Here is a 20848-nt window from a genome sequence, read left to right on the forward strand (position 1 = left end):
CAGCCAGCTCAGTGCTTCCCATAGGAGAGCCTGCCTGCCTGGCTGGCTGGCTGGCTGGATTAGGATGCTAATGGCCCAGTCACAGTAATGAGTCATCGTGGAGCCTGTAGCCATCAGAAGGACGCGTCAAAGTTCATGCTGCATCAGATGGAGCAAAGAAAAAAAAAACACCCTTCTGACAAGCTGCACCGCTGGCCCGTAGGCACTGTACCGCGGCCCACCTCCTGCTGTGACGCAGCGTCCAGCAGGGATATACAGCATCGACCTTGGTGGGATGAGTAATAGGCTTAGAAAGGATTGCTCTCATTAGGATCGCGCAATAAACATATCCCTCTGATAAACTACCATCATCTTATTCTCTATTCAGAAGACTCCCAACACGTATCGAGGACTCCCCTTGGTGTGAGATTTCTGTACCTGAAAGCGATAAAGGGTTCCATCGTCTTTAAGTGTCAGGACGTGGTCAGAGATTGGGAAGATGTAGCCATGGGCAGCGACCAGACTCCCAAGGTGGATGGCTTCAGCTGTTGACATGAGAGAAGGCACACAGACGGGAGGGAGGCATGGTTTGAAATTGCCTTCCTCTTCAGTCGAGCTCTATTGTGCTTACATGTAATGACAGATTGCTCAGCGGGCATACCTGGATCCTCAATGGAGAGGTTTTTCATCAGCCACTGAACAATGTCCGCCCCTGGTATTCACAGAAGGACATTGGTTAGAAGTGGCATCACAGTTTTACATCTACAATAGTTTCAACAAAAGCTGCAATCCACAAACACAAATGAGCTCTGAGAAAGTCTTTGTTCAAAGCTGTGGGTCAGAGCTGTCACAGCTGAGTAAGCGTCTAAATATAACATAATGTTAATAGGTTTGCAGGCCCTTTCTCTCTTTCTACTCCTGGACAGCACAATATTTGGCTCGGTCCATGTGCTTGGCAGAGTCTACTGAGAGAGATTGTGAGGCCATGAGGCCTGGGGGTGCCACGTGAAGGAGTGACTCCAAAAAACAACCCCAGGGAGAACAGGAGCGACCCCCTCGTCCAACGCTGGTGACTCATTACATACACAAACACACAAAGTAGTACAGTACACACACACACACAGGGACACAGACAGAAAAGAGAAGGAGAAAGTAGCTTTTCTGCAGCGTGACAAGGACAGCGTCACACCACAGGCAGTGTCTTCAGTGGCTGAGGACTTATTGGCGAAGACATCATCTGCCTCCAACCATAGTTGCAGCAATTTAAATGAGTCCAAAAGGTCATATTTGCTATACTGAGTCTGACTTGTGCATTTTCTCTAAGTCAAATTGCTGGGTCAGACAATAAAAGACACACACACATACACACACACAATTATCAGCACATCAAGTAAGGCAAGCTCTTATTAAGGACGACGTACACAAGGAACCGCAGCATATGTAAATGTGTAATCACATGCAGTAAACAGGCATGTACACACACCTACGCACACCAATACTAACCTGATACCACACTGGGGATCTTGGAGAGGAAGCTTTTGACAGTCCGGATGGCAACACCGCCTGCTTTCTCATCTTGTATCCGTGTGACGATGTCTTCAATCTGTGGGGAAGGCCAGAAAAAGAGTGTGTTAAAAGTACAAATAAAAACAGAAATCAGATCGTATATTTTCTACACACATCTGTAGAGGTTTTTGTTCTCTCTTTCCAGGATATTAAATTAAGTAGAAGAGAAACATCCAGTGCAAGGATATTGTAGATATTTTTTCAATAATTAGAAGAGCCATTTAAAGTTATAATTTTATTACGGATTGAGTTAAAGCTGCCACAACTGATTTTTGACAACTTTGGGGGCATCAAAACAAGCTGTAAATCCATTATTAACACATTTTCACTTAAAAAAGTTACACAACCTGCAAATAAGAGTCACATTTTTAATTAAATGTAACATATTCACTCTCCAATAAGAGTCACATTTTTAATTAAATGTAACATATTCACTCTCCTTTTAGCTCCGTTTTTGGTTTTCACCAATTTCTGAGGGAAATATTTGGTTCTTTAGCAGCTAAATGCTCCTGTAAGTTCACCAGCCCGCTATACTAGCTTTGTCTATCTGCTGCTCGTTGCTGGTCAGGCACTGTAAAGTGGATTTATAGGAGCTGACGGTGAGAATTTAACAGTACACACAAAACAGTAAAACCGCGGTCCATAAATCCAAAACAATTAGCTTAAAGATGCTAAAATAGAGCTGAGGGGTCATGTCATTACATTCAGGTCAGGTTTGGTTAAAGGTGCTGTGTATAAGATATATGGGAGAGACTACAGGGGCAACAAAACGTGATAATCGTGAAAGGGCCTATGTAGAACCAGTGTTTGGTTTGTCTCTTCTGGGCTACTGTAGAAACATGGTGGCGCAGCAGTGCCTGTAGCATCTGTAGATAAAAAAAGGCAAATTTTTATTTTCAGGTTTTCACACTAATGAAAATGTGTTTTCAATTTGTGCCTTTTTCTGTAAATTGGGCCTGCTAAATGTTACACACTGGACCTTTAAAGTTAATGATGTGTTACACTTTTTCATTATTTTTCTATACACAACTTCTATCCTTTGCTTTTAGTCTATTTATTTTATCTGCATCTTTTATGAGAGTACCACTGGGGGTTACCGCAACTCAATTTCAACATCCTCCATAAAGCAACTTTTTGTAATGTAATACCTTGTGGACACCAGCCTAACGGTGCTCGAAACTGATCTGAGGCCAGTTGAAATCCATACAAGTGAAGATCAAGGTTGCATATGTGGTTTTAGTGACAGTGATCACCCATAGTGATATAAAATGACCCCTGTGGCATGCGCTCTATAAAGCTCAAACCTCAAAGATAGAATAATAATGTATAATATAGTCACATGTCTTTGGAGTGATTTATTTAGCTGTAACAAGGGCTTCAGTCAGAAGCCAATTGAAAAGGGCTGTCACAGCTATTCCCCAGAGGCACAGATAAACATCACACCTCCGACACAGCCAGAGCCCCAAACACATCACACATCAGCAGCACTAAAATTAGGCCCAGCACGGCAGAGTTTGCCACTCAGTACACTCACTACACGGGAGAGAGAGCACATACAGTAAACAAGTGAACATCCAGTCACTTAAGGACACACACACACACACAGAAATTCATATACAGAGTTCAGAAACGTGATTTTTAAAAATCTGTGTTTGGTTAAGTCTTTGAACAGGTTGTTTATGTGCATAAGTAGTCAGCTCAGGTCCTGTATTGATGTGCACAGTCAGGGCTGTGTTGCCTGATGGTGTCTCACTTGAAATCAATCTACATCAAAGATCCTGATTTTGCATGCTTAGCTATATTATCAGCAGACAACCTTATGCAGTACAGTAGCTGCTAAGGTTGTTGCGCTGGCTATTGAATTCTTTATGGCTCCCTAAGCAGCATCTGTGTGGTAAGTAAGCACACATACACACTCACAGGCATAAGCACACAAGCACACACACGCTGCTACAGTATGATGAAGCTGATTTGGTGATTTCCAGGGTTCAACACACAGGCTTGACACACTGAATTAAAAAAAAAAAGCCTTTTTATGCCTCCTCTCATCCAAAGTAGGCTATAGCATGTTCCCTCCTCATCCCACAATGTTCACAGCTGACAAGTCACGATCACGGGTACACGGCATCACACTGTGCTCCAGTTCAAACCATTCCAGCATACATCTGGACTCTCTCTTCCTTCTCTCTTTCCTCCTTCCTCCACTCTTCATTTATCATTTAACACAGCATATCTGTAAGTGAGCTCCCACCACGATGCCAGGCTCTAAAGCACTGAATAAGCATATGCCCTGTACATCCTTAAGACATTGTGCTTATTTATGTGTTGTATGTGTTAGGAATGCCAATGTCAGTCTGTGCAATCTGGTCCAGACTGAAATACCTCAACTCAGTGCACTGATATTTGGTACAGATATTCATGTTCCCCCTCAGGATGAATTGTAACATCTCTAGTGATGCATTAACTTCACATCTAGCGCCACCATCAGGTCAAAAATCTAAGCTTTTCCAGTTTGTGACCTGCGCTTGATTACTCAGATATTTGTTATTTGGCAATATACATGTACTTAGAACTATTTACATGTTTCCAATTCTCAGGTTTAAGCGCCCATAAGCACCAAATTAGTTTTAAATGTGCCTGTATCTGTGTATACATCCACTGGGCTAGATAGCATTTTATATAAATCCTTTTTTATCAGCTTTACATCTTAACCCATTGTTCCTCATATTCTTTAATTCTGCAACGCTTGTATTCTTAAAGTGATAGTCTGCCAAAAATCTACAATATCTTTTGTAAAAGTGGATAGGAGGGTAAAAATAGAAGAACAGGCAGAGACTGCATGCACGCTACAGCACATTTACTCAACCACCATTACAATCAAAGGTAATCATCCTCCTTGGCAAAGAATTAAATGGATGATTCATACACGCACCCCATAAATCTTCCAACAAAACACCCAGATGTATATGGATTTAATAACACACACACACATAATGCAGAGCAGAGAGGAGAGAGAGAGAGCGCGCCGCGTGGCAAGACAATTACCAATCTCTCACCATAAGCTTGAGAGAGTGTCTTGGCATGAATTATTGAACATCCACAATGGAGAATTACTGCCTCAACTCTTGTTGATAAATCTCTCACAGTTGAAGGGGCGGGGTGCTGAATCTACCCTGTGTGCTACGAACAGAACCTTGGTATTTTAGGCCTGCGTTCGCCTACATGTGAGCATGAACAGTTTTACACGAACACAATCAGGGGCGCAGCAGATTAGCACTGAAACATCACCGTCTTTCCTTTGAAGACAAACCTTCCTACTCGGGAAAACAACAGGGGGAAAAGCTTTGAAATTGGCTCTGTTCGATCCAACTCTGAAGGACTCCGCAAATCCCCTGAGACACAACAAAACAACACGGAAAGGATTAAGTCCTTTTGTTCTCATATAATAATGGACCCTGGACTGGGTAGTAGTAGCAGTACAGAAAGAAGAACTCATTATCTTCCTATAGGATGACAGCAGACAAGGAGTACTTGGCACAGCTACAGAAAGTGCACATTGTATCTCCTGGATGTACAAGCTAATGGTGTTTGCAGCTTGGTGTGGAGGTTTTTGAGAGCTGAAAATTGCTGCTACCATGCGATAACAGCACTTTGCCCCTCGCCACCGAGCTCTATAAATGATTATCAGGAGAACACTTGTGTATCTTGCCACCCTATGTTTGCATTTGCTGCACTCGTTTGTGTGTGTGTGCAGATCGGTACCAATGCATGGCTGTGTGAGTTTGTGTGTAGGTGTGTGTGTGTGTGTGTGTGTGTGTGTGTTGTCATTTGTCAATTTTATCTTTTATGGGTCCGAGGGCGGCCCTAGCACTTTGTGTGGCACATGTAGGAGGGTAAAGGTGTAGGGTGGATGTGATGGAGCAGATAGAAGTGACTATATAGCAACAGTTAAGTTTATAACAAGCTTTCCTCCACATTAATGTCAGGGCAGGCTTCTGTGCTCTGAAGTCTAAAACAAGATGTCACTACTTCCTGTAACATGGTTTTTTAATTGGGACTTAATGAAGTGAAATAATACCGACTAAATGAGTGTCGATGACATAAATACCCATCACATAAAAGCAACATGTTGAACTCTGGAAACATTCACCTCTCCTGCTAATTGGAACGCTGTGCCCCTTTTTCCAAAAATGGCCATAGATGAAGCTATTAAAAACTGGCCGAGTCTTCAGAAATGAGACAGCTGCTGCTAAAAGATGTATCAGGCGGTAATAGCGCCATGAATGATTCAGCAGTCATCAGCGGGATCGGGCACACTTGTCATTGTTGAAAGACATTCGGGGGGAAAAAAAATGCGGCTGCCCAGGTGATGGGCAAAAAGATAAATTTCTGTCCTGGAGATAATTATGACGTGTCGGTGAGAGCTGGATGAAGATAAAGGGATGAGAATAGTGATGAGGCTTTGAAAAGTTTTTTGCCAAGTCATTCTTAAACACCTTAAGCAGCACTTTCTGTGTAAATACGTGCCTTGTTTTGAGTATCCCAGGGTTAATTTGTGCCTTTAGAAATAAAATCTAATATTCATCACTGTGTTTTCGTTACCTTATATCTACTGAGAGAGTGGGTCCTCTTACATGGAGTCACTGCCAAGTTTTCTGTGTAGTTTCTCCTACATGCTTGGAATAAAAAGGTGAGGCGAGCAGTATTCATTTGGTTGCTATCTGCAGCTTCACCATTAGATGCCACTAAATCTGACACACTGGACCTTTAAAGTTACTCAGAAGCTTTTCATTACAATAGAATAACTTGTATTTTTTCTAATGATTATCCAAAAATATAATGTAGAAAAAACATAACCATATTTGAAATGTATCAGGATTTATTAGGATTGTATTAAGTTATGCATAATAATATTATAAATGAGAGCAGGTGGCTGGAAATACAACAGCAGCATGAAATAATGGTTCCAATATGACAAAACAAGGCCAGCACTCACTTCTTCTTCTTCTTCCGCAAGTTTGTTTTAATTTGCAGAGAAACTAAAAGCCCAGAGTATTAAGAGATAATTTCAAATACATCTCAAATACCATGAAAAAAAAATGTGTTCCAGTTATTAAAATAATCAACACACTAGCAGGACACTCTGCTGTAATGCTCCAGAGTCTGATAAAATATGAATAACTCTTAACTGAGTAACCTTCAACAATAAATAGAAAAACAGTAGTAAATGATTATTCAACATCTGACCTCAGCACAGATACTGTGTATAATTATAGATAAATGAGTTGATGTTTTAAATGGTGGTTCATTCTAACTTCATAAGGTGGTAATTTGTATTTTCCACTTTTCCTCGAGTGTTGGAGATAAAAATTTAATTCAAAGACTTGTTTTCTATTCTACTACAGACAAAGCGGCAACCTCCGTGGCTAGGAAGCGAAGCCAATGGGGCCAAAAAAAAAAAAAGCCAATCTCCATAAGTGCACATGTTAAATGTCTAACTTCACAGCAGAAATAAACATGTTTACAGCCTGGTACAAAAAACAGTTTTGTTCTCTATAGATAATTTCCCCGTTCATTCTGTACTGAGGCTTCAAGTTAAACACATAATTAGCAGTGTGGCTTCTTTGATTGACAGGTGGGTGTCTGGCTTGTTTGAGCACTGTTGTGCCACTTTGACCTTTGAGGAGAGACTAATGAGAAGCAGTTGATTGTAAGTCTGGCTAGATGCAGCATGCTACACTTTTTAAATTACCTTTTCTCACCTGAAGCTGTTACTGTACTGCCTTTGCCTTACAGTACGTCTTTTACTTTGCTTTCTAATTTGCCTCCAGTCAGTTGCTGTGCCAATTATCATAGGCCTAGACGAGCTGTTTTGCTTTGCCCTCCATCATATGAATCGCTTTATACACTTTTAATTCCTTTCTTGCCTCAAAGCACTATTAAATCGCATACTTTCTGTTTGTATGTTGTTTGGATTGCTGACAGCTGTCCGGCATTAAACCCTTTAACTCTCCTCCTTCACACCCAGACTTCACTGGCTCACAGAACAGTGGCCTTCCCAATGGGTGCTTTCGCCCTGAGCGTGTTGTCATAAGTGCTGTCTTTTGCAGTACTTATGTTTCCAGACACTTGTGGGCTAGGACACCAGCCACATCACAATGTATAATAAAGATCACAGTACATTTTTTTAAACTGCAAACAAAATAACATACAGCATATTCACTGCACACTTTCTGTCCAAGCCTATAAGTTGTTCGATGTTGATTTATGAAGTAACTTCTCCAAAGTACACAACCTGTCACACATTTCTTTTCTGAGTGCCTTTTTGACCTCTGCGCCATACTGGGTGCATAATTAAGTGAGTTCCAGCTGGTGTGTGATGCCCCGGGGAACGAGGTGAGAATAAAGCCTGCTGGAGAGAGAAGACCCCCCTCCCAGCCTTCTCCTCCCTCCCTCCCCATCTCTCCTTCCCACTGTCACCACCACATATCCAACTCTCTTAGCATGCCAAGTCATGATGAGGGAGCTGTGTGAGAGCTTCTCTGCTGGATCTGACACACTCGGGAGAGACACTGACAGCCACACAAGAGCAACACAGCAGACTGGAAAAGCCCCGCCAACCATGTGTGATGGTTGGAAACTTATACTGCTTTGGAGACGTGTGAATGAATCACATTCGCACATACTCAATCACACACTGACACATACCCATGCACAGTCATGTCTACAGCATGTGCACAAAAACAGTTGCTTTAACGAAATTGGCAAATTTCATCATTACAAAAAACAAAAAAAAACAAATCACCTGCTACGTTTAATATTGCTTTTCAGTGAGGCATCAGCTATGTCCTAACGGTCGTGAACAAGACATATTCACTGATCCATTTCTTCTCCAAATTACCATCTCCACAGGAATGCCCTGCAGGGAAAGACTTTTCTTTGCTGCAATAAACAACTGTTTTCCCCATCAGGTCCTGCAGCTGAAAAATGCCTTTTACACTCAAGTGAAGCTATTTTCTCCTTTTGCTAATACCTTTCATATGTAATCCCTGTGATCATTAGTGGTGATGGATTGTGAACGCACTAAAGTTAATTGTTTGAACGCTGAGAAAAGGAATTCTATTCACTAAAATCTAGGCACACTGGGTTACATCATTTCGAGAGAAGCCTGCTGAAGATGAAACGTATGCTGCAGCGTGTCTCCGTATTGTTCCACTGAATGGCTTTTTCAGGTTTTCTCAAGGATGAAGCAACCCGTGTTTCCTGTTGCCAAGCATGTAAGCAATCCATTATAGAGGTGAGGACCTTTCACTGTTTACATCTATTCCTGCGCACCAGGCAATTTAGCCACAATTTCCAGTCACATTCTTTCTTCGAGTCAGGTGTCGCCCTGTGGATTCATGTGCAATTTAATCACACACCAGGCATTAGAAGTCTCTTTAGCTCATGTGGCCAATAACACAATAGAGACCTTGTCCAGACAAAGAGGCCCAGAGGTACAGGACTGTACGAAGAGTCTAATTAGTCGCTGCTTGATTGCCCGAAACAAGCTGGATGCTCCTCAGGGAAACATGCTCAGATCCAGAAGTGTCTAACTGTGCCACTGCGCCTCGCCTTGAACCAACCAGACCCATATGTTGGGACAGAGAGTGTTGATGAGGCCGTTTGTCACTTGTTTGGGCCAGTTGAGGATCCCTTATGGTAACTGAAGTGGGTGCGACGTGGAGATTTCGAAGATGGGATGGGGTGCATGTGTGTGCGTCAGCTTAGATTCTCCATCTCCTTGGTAACGCAGTGACAAGGGGAGCCAAGCAATTAAAAGTTTGTCAAGTTCGGCTGCAGCACGGGCAGAAAGCCAGCTAGACTAAATTACAATTACAGATTGAGCTCTTTGGACAGGAGGGATAATCTTGTTGTCTGTGCTTTCTGACTTAAAAAAAAGAAAAAAAAAGAAGAAGAATTAATAAGCTCCTTCAAATCAAAAGGAGATACTTCAAATCAAAGCTTTGGATTTGGCAAATGCAGATGGAAATACTGGTAGACTAAGACAGGCTCACTCAGGAGAGAATAAGCCTACACACAAACCACAGTGACTCATCAGGTCACCTTTCTGTCGATGAGACTCAAGGAGGACAGAAAAAGATCATCTCCCCTCTTGTAAATGTCTGTTGTTAGATACTCCATGGGTTGCTAAGGGCTTGAGTGCAGGGAAAACAGGAGTCTGCTGCCCCTCTGAATAGATAGTCCACTCTAAAACAAAGTGCCCTGTACAGATACAGGGGCTACTTTCGAAAGAGTCACTGTCTGAAATGAAGGGCATCAGCAACCACACATTCAACTGTCTGCTTTTATAACTCAGAACTGTGCCGGTTTTATTACATGTTCAAAATGGACCACGGCTACAACAAGCTATACAAAAGGTAATTTGCTCTGGAGGGAGTGAATCACATTACCCGCAGTTCACTCCTCTGCAAGATTTACCTTAGAGATCATTTACCGACAGCAATTTACATGCAGGGAGGCTACTTTTTCTGCAAACACCTCTCACACCACCTGCATTTTGAGTGCCTGTGGGACTAAAGATTCAGATCCTAATGAGGTCCAGTGTCCTTACAGCCACTAGTCTGTAATTAGAGAAGAAAAGCAAAGGAAGGCTACTTGCATGTGTGGTAATGAAAAAACAACAGAGAGGGAGAGAGGTGGGATGCGATAGCTCGCTGTGGAGAGGGCTAACAGATTGTACCAGGTGTAAAGCATCCCCTGCTATCAGTCTGACTTTTTGACGTTTTTTATATGATTATATGATTTATCAGCGTTTGCTCTCAGTCACGAGCGAGTCTCGCCTCGAAGTCGCAGCGTGTTCGGCATTATGCAAGTCAAGCTGCTAAAACATAAAAGTGGGAATCAACAATGGTGTGACAGCGATGAGTGAGAGGCAGTGGATAACACTGTGCTATTTTGAGGATGCGGGTGAGGATGCTCACCGTTTAGAGCCCCTTTGGGGGCCTCAGACTGGGCACAATCCTCTCTGCTGCTGCCAATTAAGGAGCTCAGTGGCTCATGGAAACTGTAGCTGTCTGTTTGAGAGAGGTGGCACTGAATTTAAGTTCAGTTTGGATCCTTTCCACTTTCTCAATAGATACGTCTTCATTCTGGCTTCCTTTCTGGGATGCTGCACCAGCTAACCGTATAATAATATCTGCAGGAGATTGGTTTGAGGTGATAAAAACCTCAGGACCATCTGTCTATCTTTGATGTTGGCATCGTCCCTTGACGCACTACTCCTGCCGGTCCCATTCCTTAAGGCGTGAGGGTAATTGGGTTACAGAGAGAAAAAGGAGAGAGGAAAGGAGGCGTCATCAAGCCCAAGTCTGCCTCGTCCCTCATTGGGCCCACAAGCCTGTTCTTGATGTCTGACACACAGGAGACAAACTCTCTTATTGCAGAGTTTACTTATCTTCGAGGAGAGGAGAGGAGAGGAGAGGAGAGGAGAGGAGAGGAAGAGATCATCATGAAGGACAATCCGACAACTCCTTCCTTTCAATATTTACCCCAGATTTGATATTATATCGTAACAGTTGCCAACACACAGTCAAAACTCATCATTCTTCTTGCGCTCCTATTCAACACGTCCTTCTATTGAAGCGTCTATGCCTGATATTTGATAGGCCGACCACAAAAGACACAGCCAACATCCGAGGCAGTTGTTTGAGATGACAAGATGTGTTCTCGAGTAACAATGAAATTCAAGTGGTGGGTAGGTCCAGGCCTCTTCCATCTGCGCTCAGCTCCATCCATTACACACACACAAACACAGATGTTTCCTTAGCCTGGCATTAGTAAACTGTTGAATGGGAACGGTGTGAGGAGTGTCTAAGCATGAGGGGACTCCACAGCCAAATCTCATTTTCTTAGCCAAGTTTTGATTTAAAGGGATGTTCTTTCTTTTTTTTTAAAGGTCCAGTGTGTATGATTCAGTAGCTTGCACGCCTCACACGCTCTTTCCAAGCATGTAAGAAAAATTTTTGCTGGCAAACTCACATAAAAAGCAAAAGGCCATATCTAGATCAGGGCTTGGTTTGGTCTGTTCTGGGCTACTGTACAAACATGGTGGACTCCATAAAAGAGGACCTGCTCTCACTGTAGATATTAAGGGCTCAACAAAAACACAACAAGGTGATTATACACCTGATGAAAACATACTAATGAATATTGTATTCCATTCCTGTCAATAAATACTACTAAATATGACACACTGGGCATTTAATATCATTCTATAACACTATTTCCTCCTAATTCCTCCTTTCTCTCTCTTTCTTTCTCTCTGGAGATGGTGTGTTTTCTGCCTCAGCTCAAAAACTATGTTATTTCTCAGCACTGCTCCTCATGTGCTCCTATGCTCACATGCAATCAGTGAGTAAGAGAAGGCCTTGACCTTTCAAGATGCATGGATTTCCTGTCACGGCTGCTGGTATAAGAGAGAATTTTTATAGCTCCGCTGTGTATCATTAAGCTCCATCCCCTTCCCCCTCTTTCCACCGTGGTACGACTGTCACTCATACACTGCTGTTGCTGCAGACCTGATGTCCCTATTACCTGTGCTGGTTCTCCACCCCCCCCTACCCCCATCCCCGAGTGTGAGAATGCTGACAGGCTTTTAGGGGCAAGGAGTGTTACTGTGACAACAGAGGGACTAAGTGAAAAGGGCTGTTTTGAAAGAGAGAGGAGGCGCAGTGGAGCACAAGTGGGGGATGGAAATGTGCCTCTGGACCCTCACAGATCTTTAGAAACTCACATAAGTCAAACCTGCTGTCAAACAGCGAGCGCCACATTCAGCAGCAGTTCTGTGTGTATTACCGAGCAACGTTATAGGATATTTTTCTTGGAGAATCATTTCAAGTCTGCTGAGGTGCTATGACAACAACTCTGTTCTCTCGCTGGGTGACAGATTTCCAATGCTGGCAATAAAGCCTTGTTACTTCCAACTCGAAGGTACAGGTAATGAAATTCGGGTGGCTGGGCTGACACGTGGAAGGAAAATCTCATCTCGCAGTGCCACGGGGCAGCTGGCAGCGCCATGCACCTGTAATGTTCTTTGCTGCCTTCAGTCCCCGTGGGGGGGGAGTGACTCCTCTTCCAGAGAGGGGACATGTCGGCAGCGCTGGCCTTTGTCACACTGTCGTCCTCTCCCTCACCTGCCACTCGAGCAATTATTATCCTCTAATTGTGTTTTAATGAAACCGAATGAGGCCTGAGGAGGCCGGAGGACACTCCTACAATTGCATCGCAGGCAGAAAAATGTGTCTCATAACAGGATACGTTACAAAGCCGTATTACGTTAAAGGGCTGATTGACTGAATGAAAGGATCGATAGAAAGTAAAACGTGAGCAGCTACAGTAGGTGCTTTATGACATTAAATCTTTACTCACTGCTGATTGATTATCTATAATGTCAACAGACCACCTTCGGTGCTCGCTAATGCATTGCTAGGCAGCGACCAAACTTGCTCATAAATCTTTTATATTTTCACCCCAAGGGAGCCAAAAATGAACCATCTATTATGTCTGCAAAAGCTAGAATTTGCAACCTAACCATCACACCCCCTTGAATTATTGAATAAGGTTCCTAGAAAGGGACTATGCTTTGTGATCTAATATCGTCTCAAAATATTTCAAAGTGAAGTGAAGTCTCCTTTTTTGTTTTCATCACCCAGCTGTATACTATACCGTGTGTGACAACTGGCTATGATTTAGCAAAAACAAACAGACTGTTCAGCCACACCTGACTTTGTACATCAGACTTGTCTAGGTATTTCCTCTTCACTGGCAACTGCTAAAAGCACTTCCCTGACTTCAGCATAGGATATTCCTATCACTCAAAAATATCAGTGTCTCATCACAGCAGTGAAGTTTGCAAGTTGTATTTTTGGAAGTCAGGAGACTGATGACTTTGTATTATTGAGATAAAACTCTGCAGAGCCTTGGACATTGATCATAACTTAGCATCTACTAATGTGCCTTCTTTCTTCTAATGCAAGTGCATTTATAATTAATGGATCCTGACATGCAGAAAGTTCATGATCAGAACTATCAAGATGTAGACTTTATTGCCCCAGATGGAGTTTGTTTTTACAGCCAGTTCAACATAGAGACACGGAGATATAAATAAAGCAATGTACAGATAAAGACAGTCCCCATAAATGCATCCATACATCTCAGCACAACAGCAAAACATAGTCAACGAGGCAGATTATGCAGCGGGGATAAAAATCCTGCTGATGCGACTTCTCCTCCATTCTAAGGTCTTGTGTCTCCGTCCAGATGGCAGTAATGTGAAGTGATGGTTGAGGGGGTGATCAGTGTCATTTGCTATTGTGGGTGCTAGGCGTGTGATGGCTCTGTCTGAAAGTTTGGGCGGGTGGGAGCAGATGATTTTGGAGGCAATATGTGTGACACTGGTAATTTTGTTTTTGCTGGGGGTGGTCGAGATGGTGAAGAACAACAACAGGAAGTTGGGGGCAACAGACAGTGCTCTGACTTCACGGATAACATGGATAGAAGTGATGCAGCGCTGAACAAGTTTATTGTTGATGGCGAATCCAAGATATGAGTCCATGTTTTACCAGTGTTGGGTGTGTTTTATGAGCTAATGACCAGTAATTTTGTTTTGTCCACAGCTGCAGGTAGCTATCAGTGCACCAGTGAAGCGTGAAGCAAGAAATGTAGTTTTAATAGGCTGTAACAGAGTAGTCAAAGAACAGCAATGTCATCCAAAGGAAAAGCCTTTTTTTTAACAATATGTCATCATTTAGCGTGACGTCATCAGGCAAAATCACTTTTACCATTGAAGCTGGATGTCATACTTTAGCTGAATAAGATTGTAGTTGAGCTAACATCACTATTTGACAAGAGGAGAGGATTTAGCTTATCACAGTGCGATTCTAAAACCGTTCTGGTGCTTTTCTGTAAAATGAACACAAACCACAAATAAACAGTTTACAGGATAGCCTTCTCTGAGATCACACACATAGTGTTGGGCAGTTAAGCATGACAGAGTAACAAGTCACAGTAATAAATACATTAAATAAAACGTGTGAAAAGACTTTGAATGATATATTACTGAAATGTAGAGACAGTTTTTCACCAGTTTTCAGTCCAGTTTCAGATTTTTTGGGCGGTCCTTAAAGGGTGGCTTGATGACACACTGAGGTCACCCTGAGCATACAGCTGCACCCCGAGCAGATGGACATGAATTCATCTCACTCAGAGTGTTTCAAAGTTAGTCATAAACTCAGTCGCTTCAAAATTGCCGCTTAAATGCTGCTACTACTACTAATACTGCTAATTTTTACCCAATTTTGACACTTAATATAACATAAAACATGAACTTGTCAATATTTTTAATCATTTAAATTTGGCTGGGTGGTTAATAACACTTTCTTCTTTGGTCTGACAAACTCGGAATACATATTTATTCTTATTTACACGGACTTTAAACATTACAGATAATCCCAGTATCACTCTCAACATTTTCGAGTGAGCTTAGCACACAGGCTGCAGGTTGGGGGACTCAGCTAGCCTCCACCAAAACACCTGGTAACCCCTGAATTGTCTTGTTTTCATGTTTGATCCTCTTAGCTGGCAGGCTAGCCTCTCAAGGCCTCAGTATACTTAAAACAAAGCAGTTTGTATGACCAATTGTTCAACCACGTCTAAAGGCAGAGAGAAAAGTCTACTGTCATAACTTCCCCTTAGCTGGATCCCAGCTGATTGCTCTCAAGAATTTTGTGTCTTTGTAGTTTTAATGCAGTTTTCAGGCAGTCTGTCCTTAAAGATACTCATGGTGAAAGAAGTCATTGCCAGAGTGCATTGAAGTTTAGGAGCGCTAAATCCATATTCTGCTTTAAGCACAGTTTATAACATCTTTATTCCTCATTCCCTTTCAGCTCTGCCACTAAATGTTAGTGAAGTCAGCTAAACTACTTTTGAACTGACTGACTCCTCGGGCTGACAGTGCTGTCAGCAGCCCGGCGGGAGAGACGCTCCGTGGTGTGCTTGGATTTTATAAGCGAACTATGGCATGGTCACACACTTTTACCTTCTCTGACTATGTAGATATCTGATGTTTGCACATCACAGATGATGAACAAAGGACTAAAAATAGAAAAGAGAGGTGTAACAAGTGAAACATGAAACTAACATGGGCTGATAGGAGTTGAGTGTGGGTGCAGCAGCTCTGCAGGTTCACTGAACTGACACTAATTGGGCAGAGGAGTGAATATTACATATATGTTCTCACATTTAAACAAGTGGTGCTAAAGAAAAGACGTCAGTAATAATGTCGAGTCTTTATAAAAACAACTCCTGATATGGGGACAGCCCTAGCAATATTCAAAGCCACGGTCCCCACCGTGAAAAAAGATCACACATTTATGAATGTGCATTTGCTCCTTGCAGCCAGCTGTGCCTCCGAAGCGTGGGAATAACCATGTTAGCCTCTTCTCGTGTTACCACCCTATCGTGGCATAGTCACCGCCTCGCTCTCTCTCCGGCCTGAACCTAATCGATTCTGATGATTATTAAGCTTAAAAGCTTCAGCACTCCCTTCTTCTGTCTTTTCCGTTAATGAAGACAAATTTCCATTCAAAGCAAATGCAACGGTGTCAGATTCAAAGCTGGATGTATTGGAGTGTCTAAATAAATTAGGCTCATGTTGCCTGACACGTGTAAGTAGTAGGAAGCTGGGATTAATAAAGGTTTCTCGCACTGGTAGAAGATATAGGATACTTGGTGTAGAGGACTCTCTCTTGTATGTGTATGTGAAATTCAAATGTAAAGTACACCAGATAAGAGCGGGTTCAACCTCCAGCTTATGCCACATTCTGCATTTCCCCTTGCTAAGGTTTTTCTCTCGCTCAGTTTGATGAAAGTAATCACGGCTTTGTTATGGATATGGCCTCTGCTTTGTTATGGATTTGGCCTCTGTCGTATGAGTTATTGACAGAGCAATTGGAGTGGAAATGGGAGTCGGCAGACAGCAAGGTCTCCCACAAGGACATTTCTATTATTTTCGAGCCAAGGAGGAAAAAATGAAAGAAAATCTGCCACAGATTATCTGATTCACTCATATAATGTCCAGCTTCCCTAATGTGCCAAATTCAGTTGGAAATCTTGTTTCGTACCAGAGGATGATAATGTCATTTTTGACAAATGGGTTGTTTAGATCTTTTATGACCACGGCTGTAACCGAACCAGACAAATACACAAGGACATTTCAGTCATTTGTCCAATTAATTTTCAAAGTTTGGGGAGCTGAAGTGACAGCGAACAACTTAACAGAGAAATCCCAAGGGGCAATGTTAGAGAGTCAGGGTGGTCTGAACTGAACTGAGGATGCTAAGGATGTGATTCAGGGGTGCAGGTCCACGCTCTGGAGTGGTCTCTCCTCCAAGGGGTGGTTTAGTCAGAGTAGCTGGCGATGGTGATTAACATTTGGGGCCTGGGTGACTCATTCCTGCTTCAGCCTCAACACAGAGACAATTACAGAGAGTCACAGCACTCCAGCAACAGACACTCCATCATTACCTGTGGTTCAACAGTACACAGATGACACTCAGTCCCTCTCTGACTGTCTCCATTTGAGTCAGACCTTCTATTTTCAGGGGAACTCATTTCTATCCATCATCCTATCAGATGTGTCTGTAAACAATACAAATGGGAGAGTTGGCAGATGGTGCTCCAATTACCGTACATTTGTTGGGTTGGTCAAAGTGTCGTTGATCAGCATATTTCACTTACAGCCTTCATTGTGTGACAAGCAGCACTGTATTATGCTCTTTGCCTTTGTCAGAGGTAATTAAAGGCAATGTCGTGAATGAGTGAGGCTAGATTTTTCTGATATTTTTCATTTTTTAAGAATGTCTTTTAGTGTCTGAGCAGAGAATGAGCAGTCTAATGAGGCATTCAAAGATTCAAATATGAAAAATCTTGTAATCGGGCAAGTGGCGCACAGATTTTCTCTCTTTTTTTTTTTCCATCAGAGAACCATACTTCATCAGCTCTATTCAGCATATTGAAGACATTCTCATCACCGGCTGGTCTGCCAATTCAAAAATAAAATGTACCGCCAACAAAAAACTGGCAGTGGTGACAAAATACTCATTTTCTTTGATTAGCAGTGTTGTCAGAGTGAAAATGGGACAAGGGGGGAGGCAAGGAGAATTTCTAGACAGGATCCCCAACGGTTTGAACAAGTCGGAGTTGAAGTTGCAGCAGAAATTAAAGCATGAAAAAGACAAAGTTGTACGAGACGAAGCAGCGAGGTCAAATTTTGAAAATAATCTGCAGGCATGTATCTGAATTCTGTTTAATTTAGCCATCACGTGTCTGATTCAATCAATAATATCTGCAACTTTATAGAAGGAACTCCACACTGACGATCATTGACTCTGATCACACGAACATTGCTTGATAAAGGTTGTTATTTAATTTGCGGGACAAATGAACCATCTGTTCCTGCATCCTTAATGCTCAATCAGTTATTAAATTTTCATCAGCCGAATTGAGTAAAAGCAGACTTACGGCTCATTCTGCACATACACTGCACGCACAAATGATTTGGTTAGCCACTTTAATGACCTATGCTCATCAGCCCTGGATGTTACTGCACCCTTGAAAACCAGATCAGTTCACAAAGTGAATCCATCTCTATGGCTTAATGACGCCAAAACAGTGGACAGAAAAGCTTAATACGATTACAGACTAAACCTTCTGTAAATATTATATCATATTAAGAAAGGCATGTATTAGAAAGGGGTTGAAAATGCATACATCTTTAACTTGAAGTCATAATTAGTGCAAAAGAGCTAGTTGATAGGCTACTCCCCCAGCTACACCAAGTTATTGGTATTCTTTACTAGGAAGTATTTAAGTATTTGGAAATGTTTTTTCTAAACTGCGCTCTAATTTTCATTTTTTAAGGTAGTTATTCAAGGGCGAGTCTGTAGGATTTATGGCATCTAGCGTTGTATTTAGTGTGAAGCAGAAACTACGGTAGCCTTGAAGCACAAAAATACAAAAATCTATCTGGAGCCAGTGTTTGGTTTTGTCCATTCTGGGCTACTGTAGAAAAATGACGGGCAATATGGTGGACTCCGTAGAAGAACCTGCAAGGCTCATTCTACGTTGAAAAACAAAACGTAATATTTACGTAATATTTCATATTGATTTTAAGCAGTCACGTTTTATTTCCTGTTTTCTTGTAAGAACAAGTTAAATTTATTTGTTTTCTCAATATCTGGAGTTATTATGTCATGTCATTATGTCAAAATAACAAATGTTTGTTGAAGGTTTTCTCAAAATCTCAAGATGATGAAACATTTTCAAGATAATGCCAGTTAATTTGAGATCTGGAGAAAACAAAAGGTTGGTCTAGCACATTAAATCATTGACACTGCAACATACGGTACTCTGACATTGCTACACTGAATGATGTTTCCTGCAGTGATTTAATATGATAGACTATCCTTTTGTTTTCTCCAGATCTCTAATTAATTATGGCATTGTTAGGGCCGGCTGTGGCTTGGAGGTAATCAAAATAAAATTTAAATAGAGAATCGGGAGCGCCGAAGTGTCCTTGGGCAAGATACCGAACCCCAAATTGCTCCCGAAGGCTGCACCATCGGTGTGTGAATGTGTTTGAATGGTTAGCTCCTCAAACTGACGAGCAATTGGAACCTTGCATGGCAGCCAATGCCATCAGTTTATGAATGTGTGTGAATGGGTGAATGAGATATGTAGTGTAAAAGAGCTTTATCTCATCTCAGAAAACAGGAAAAAACATTATTATTATTTCAACATAATGACATAAATAACTTGAGAGCTCAAGAAAACAAATAAAATCAATTTATTAAAATGAGAAAACACAGGAAATAAAATGTATGAATGCATGACCGCTTGGGGCTTCCGTAGTATTTGTTTTCAATGTAACAAAAACATGTGGCTCTGTAAAAGCTTGTAGTCTTTTCACATCCAATTTTTTTTTTTAATTCATTGTGTCAGCACTACCGCGGGGCTACAGTTTGCCCAGCGACTCACTGCTGTCATGCTCGTCAAAGTGTCACCCCAAGGGACCTCGTACCAGCAGCTTTTAACACACAAATGTCAGAGCCGGTTCCAATAAGTTATTAGTATTTACTGTACATGATGACGAAGAAGAGTTTATTCTTTAGCAGCATCATCATCAACAAACAGTTTAACCTGCCAGTATCCTCGCTGATGTTATTACATCAACCCCAAGACAGTGTCCTGTAGAGATGCCGAGGTTATTCAGAGTACAGCAGGAGGTATTTAAGGTGCAATAAGTGAAAAAGCTCAAAGGGGTTTGGAGAGCATTTAGAAGTGGGACGTAGTGGTGGTGGCAGACGACTCCCCACCAAGCACCCTATTAACATCACCCTATGCATGCATATGCAGCTTCACGCTTCAGTCTCAATACGAAAGCACAGAAACACTGGCGGCATTATTAAATGTGCTCCTTTAGGTGCACACTGTCAGCAATGTGCAAACAGTGAGGGAGCCCAGGAGAGGCTTTGGCACAGGAAGGACTTTCCTCACTGGAGAAAAGCCTTTTATTTCAGTCACAGTGATTCTCTATGGATGAGGGGAATAATCCTGTCAACACAGGGCACAGGCTGCCAAAACACTGTGAATTATTATCCAATTATAATTTGTTTTCCAGTGGACTTCCAGGATTTTCATGTGTTGGTCCTTCTGCTTAACTGGAAAGAAGAGAGGCCAACACACAACAGGAATTGGTTATATAAGAGATAGAGCTTTACGCTGTTACTGTTGTTTTATCTTATTGACCCAACTAGGAAAGCAACCCACACTGGCACTTAGCATACAGGCACACAGGCTTCATCGTGACCCTGATACTTCAGCCCATACCAGCGCATCAGATAAAGGCTCCCATGGTGCAAGTGGAGATGGCGTTAAAATGGTCATACATGATAAAGTGCAGGGAGAACTCGTCCCTGCAGCTGCAGAGGTGATATCCAGAGCATTTGGCCGGACTGTGATATCTTAAGTGCACACAGGAACAACAACTAGTGGCCCATAGACACCTCGGATGGAGGTTAGTCTTAAAAGAGGAGAGATATACCCTCCATGGGCCCCAGGGGCACTTGAGCGAGAGAAGAGAGTGTGACTCATGGCAGCAGAAAAAAAAACAACATGCAGGATACCTTCGTTCTGACCAGCAGAACTAGAGCGATTCAGCACTCTTGGCCCTTCAAACTTAACC

At 42.2% G+C, this 20848-nt stretch overlaps 1 protein-coding gene across 3 annotated transcripts in view; it reads right to left on the minus strand.

Annotated features, from left to right (window-relative positions):
• LOC104921326 (regulator of G-protein signaling 6) overlaps positions 1-20848 on the minus strand; it is a 42554-nt gene that overhangs the window by 11503 nt on the left and 10203 nt on the right. For all 3 annotated transcript variants that reach the window (XM_010733824.3, XM_010733823.3, XM_019263484.2), the window contains exons 3-5: positions 1483-1582; positions 641-691; positions 418-524 (exon numbers count right to left, since the gene is read on the minus strand). In XM_010733824.3, coding sequence (XP_010732126.1) covers positions 418-524; positions 641-691; positions 1483-1582 — 258 coding nt within the window. The remainder of the gene's footprint in view (positions 1-417; positions 525-640; positions 692-1482; positions 1583-20848) is intronic.

Source organism: Larimichthys crocea, chromosome XXIV, assembly GCF_000972845.2.
Source record: "Larimichthys crocea isolate SSNF chromosome XXIV, L_crocea_2.0, whole genome shotgun sequence".
NCBI classification, from domain to species: Eukaryota; Metazoa; Chordata; class Actinopteri; family Sciaenidae; genus Larimichthys; species Larimichthys crocea.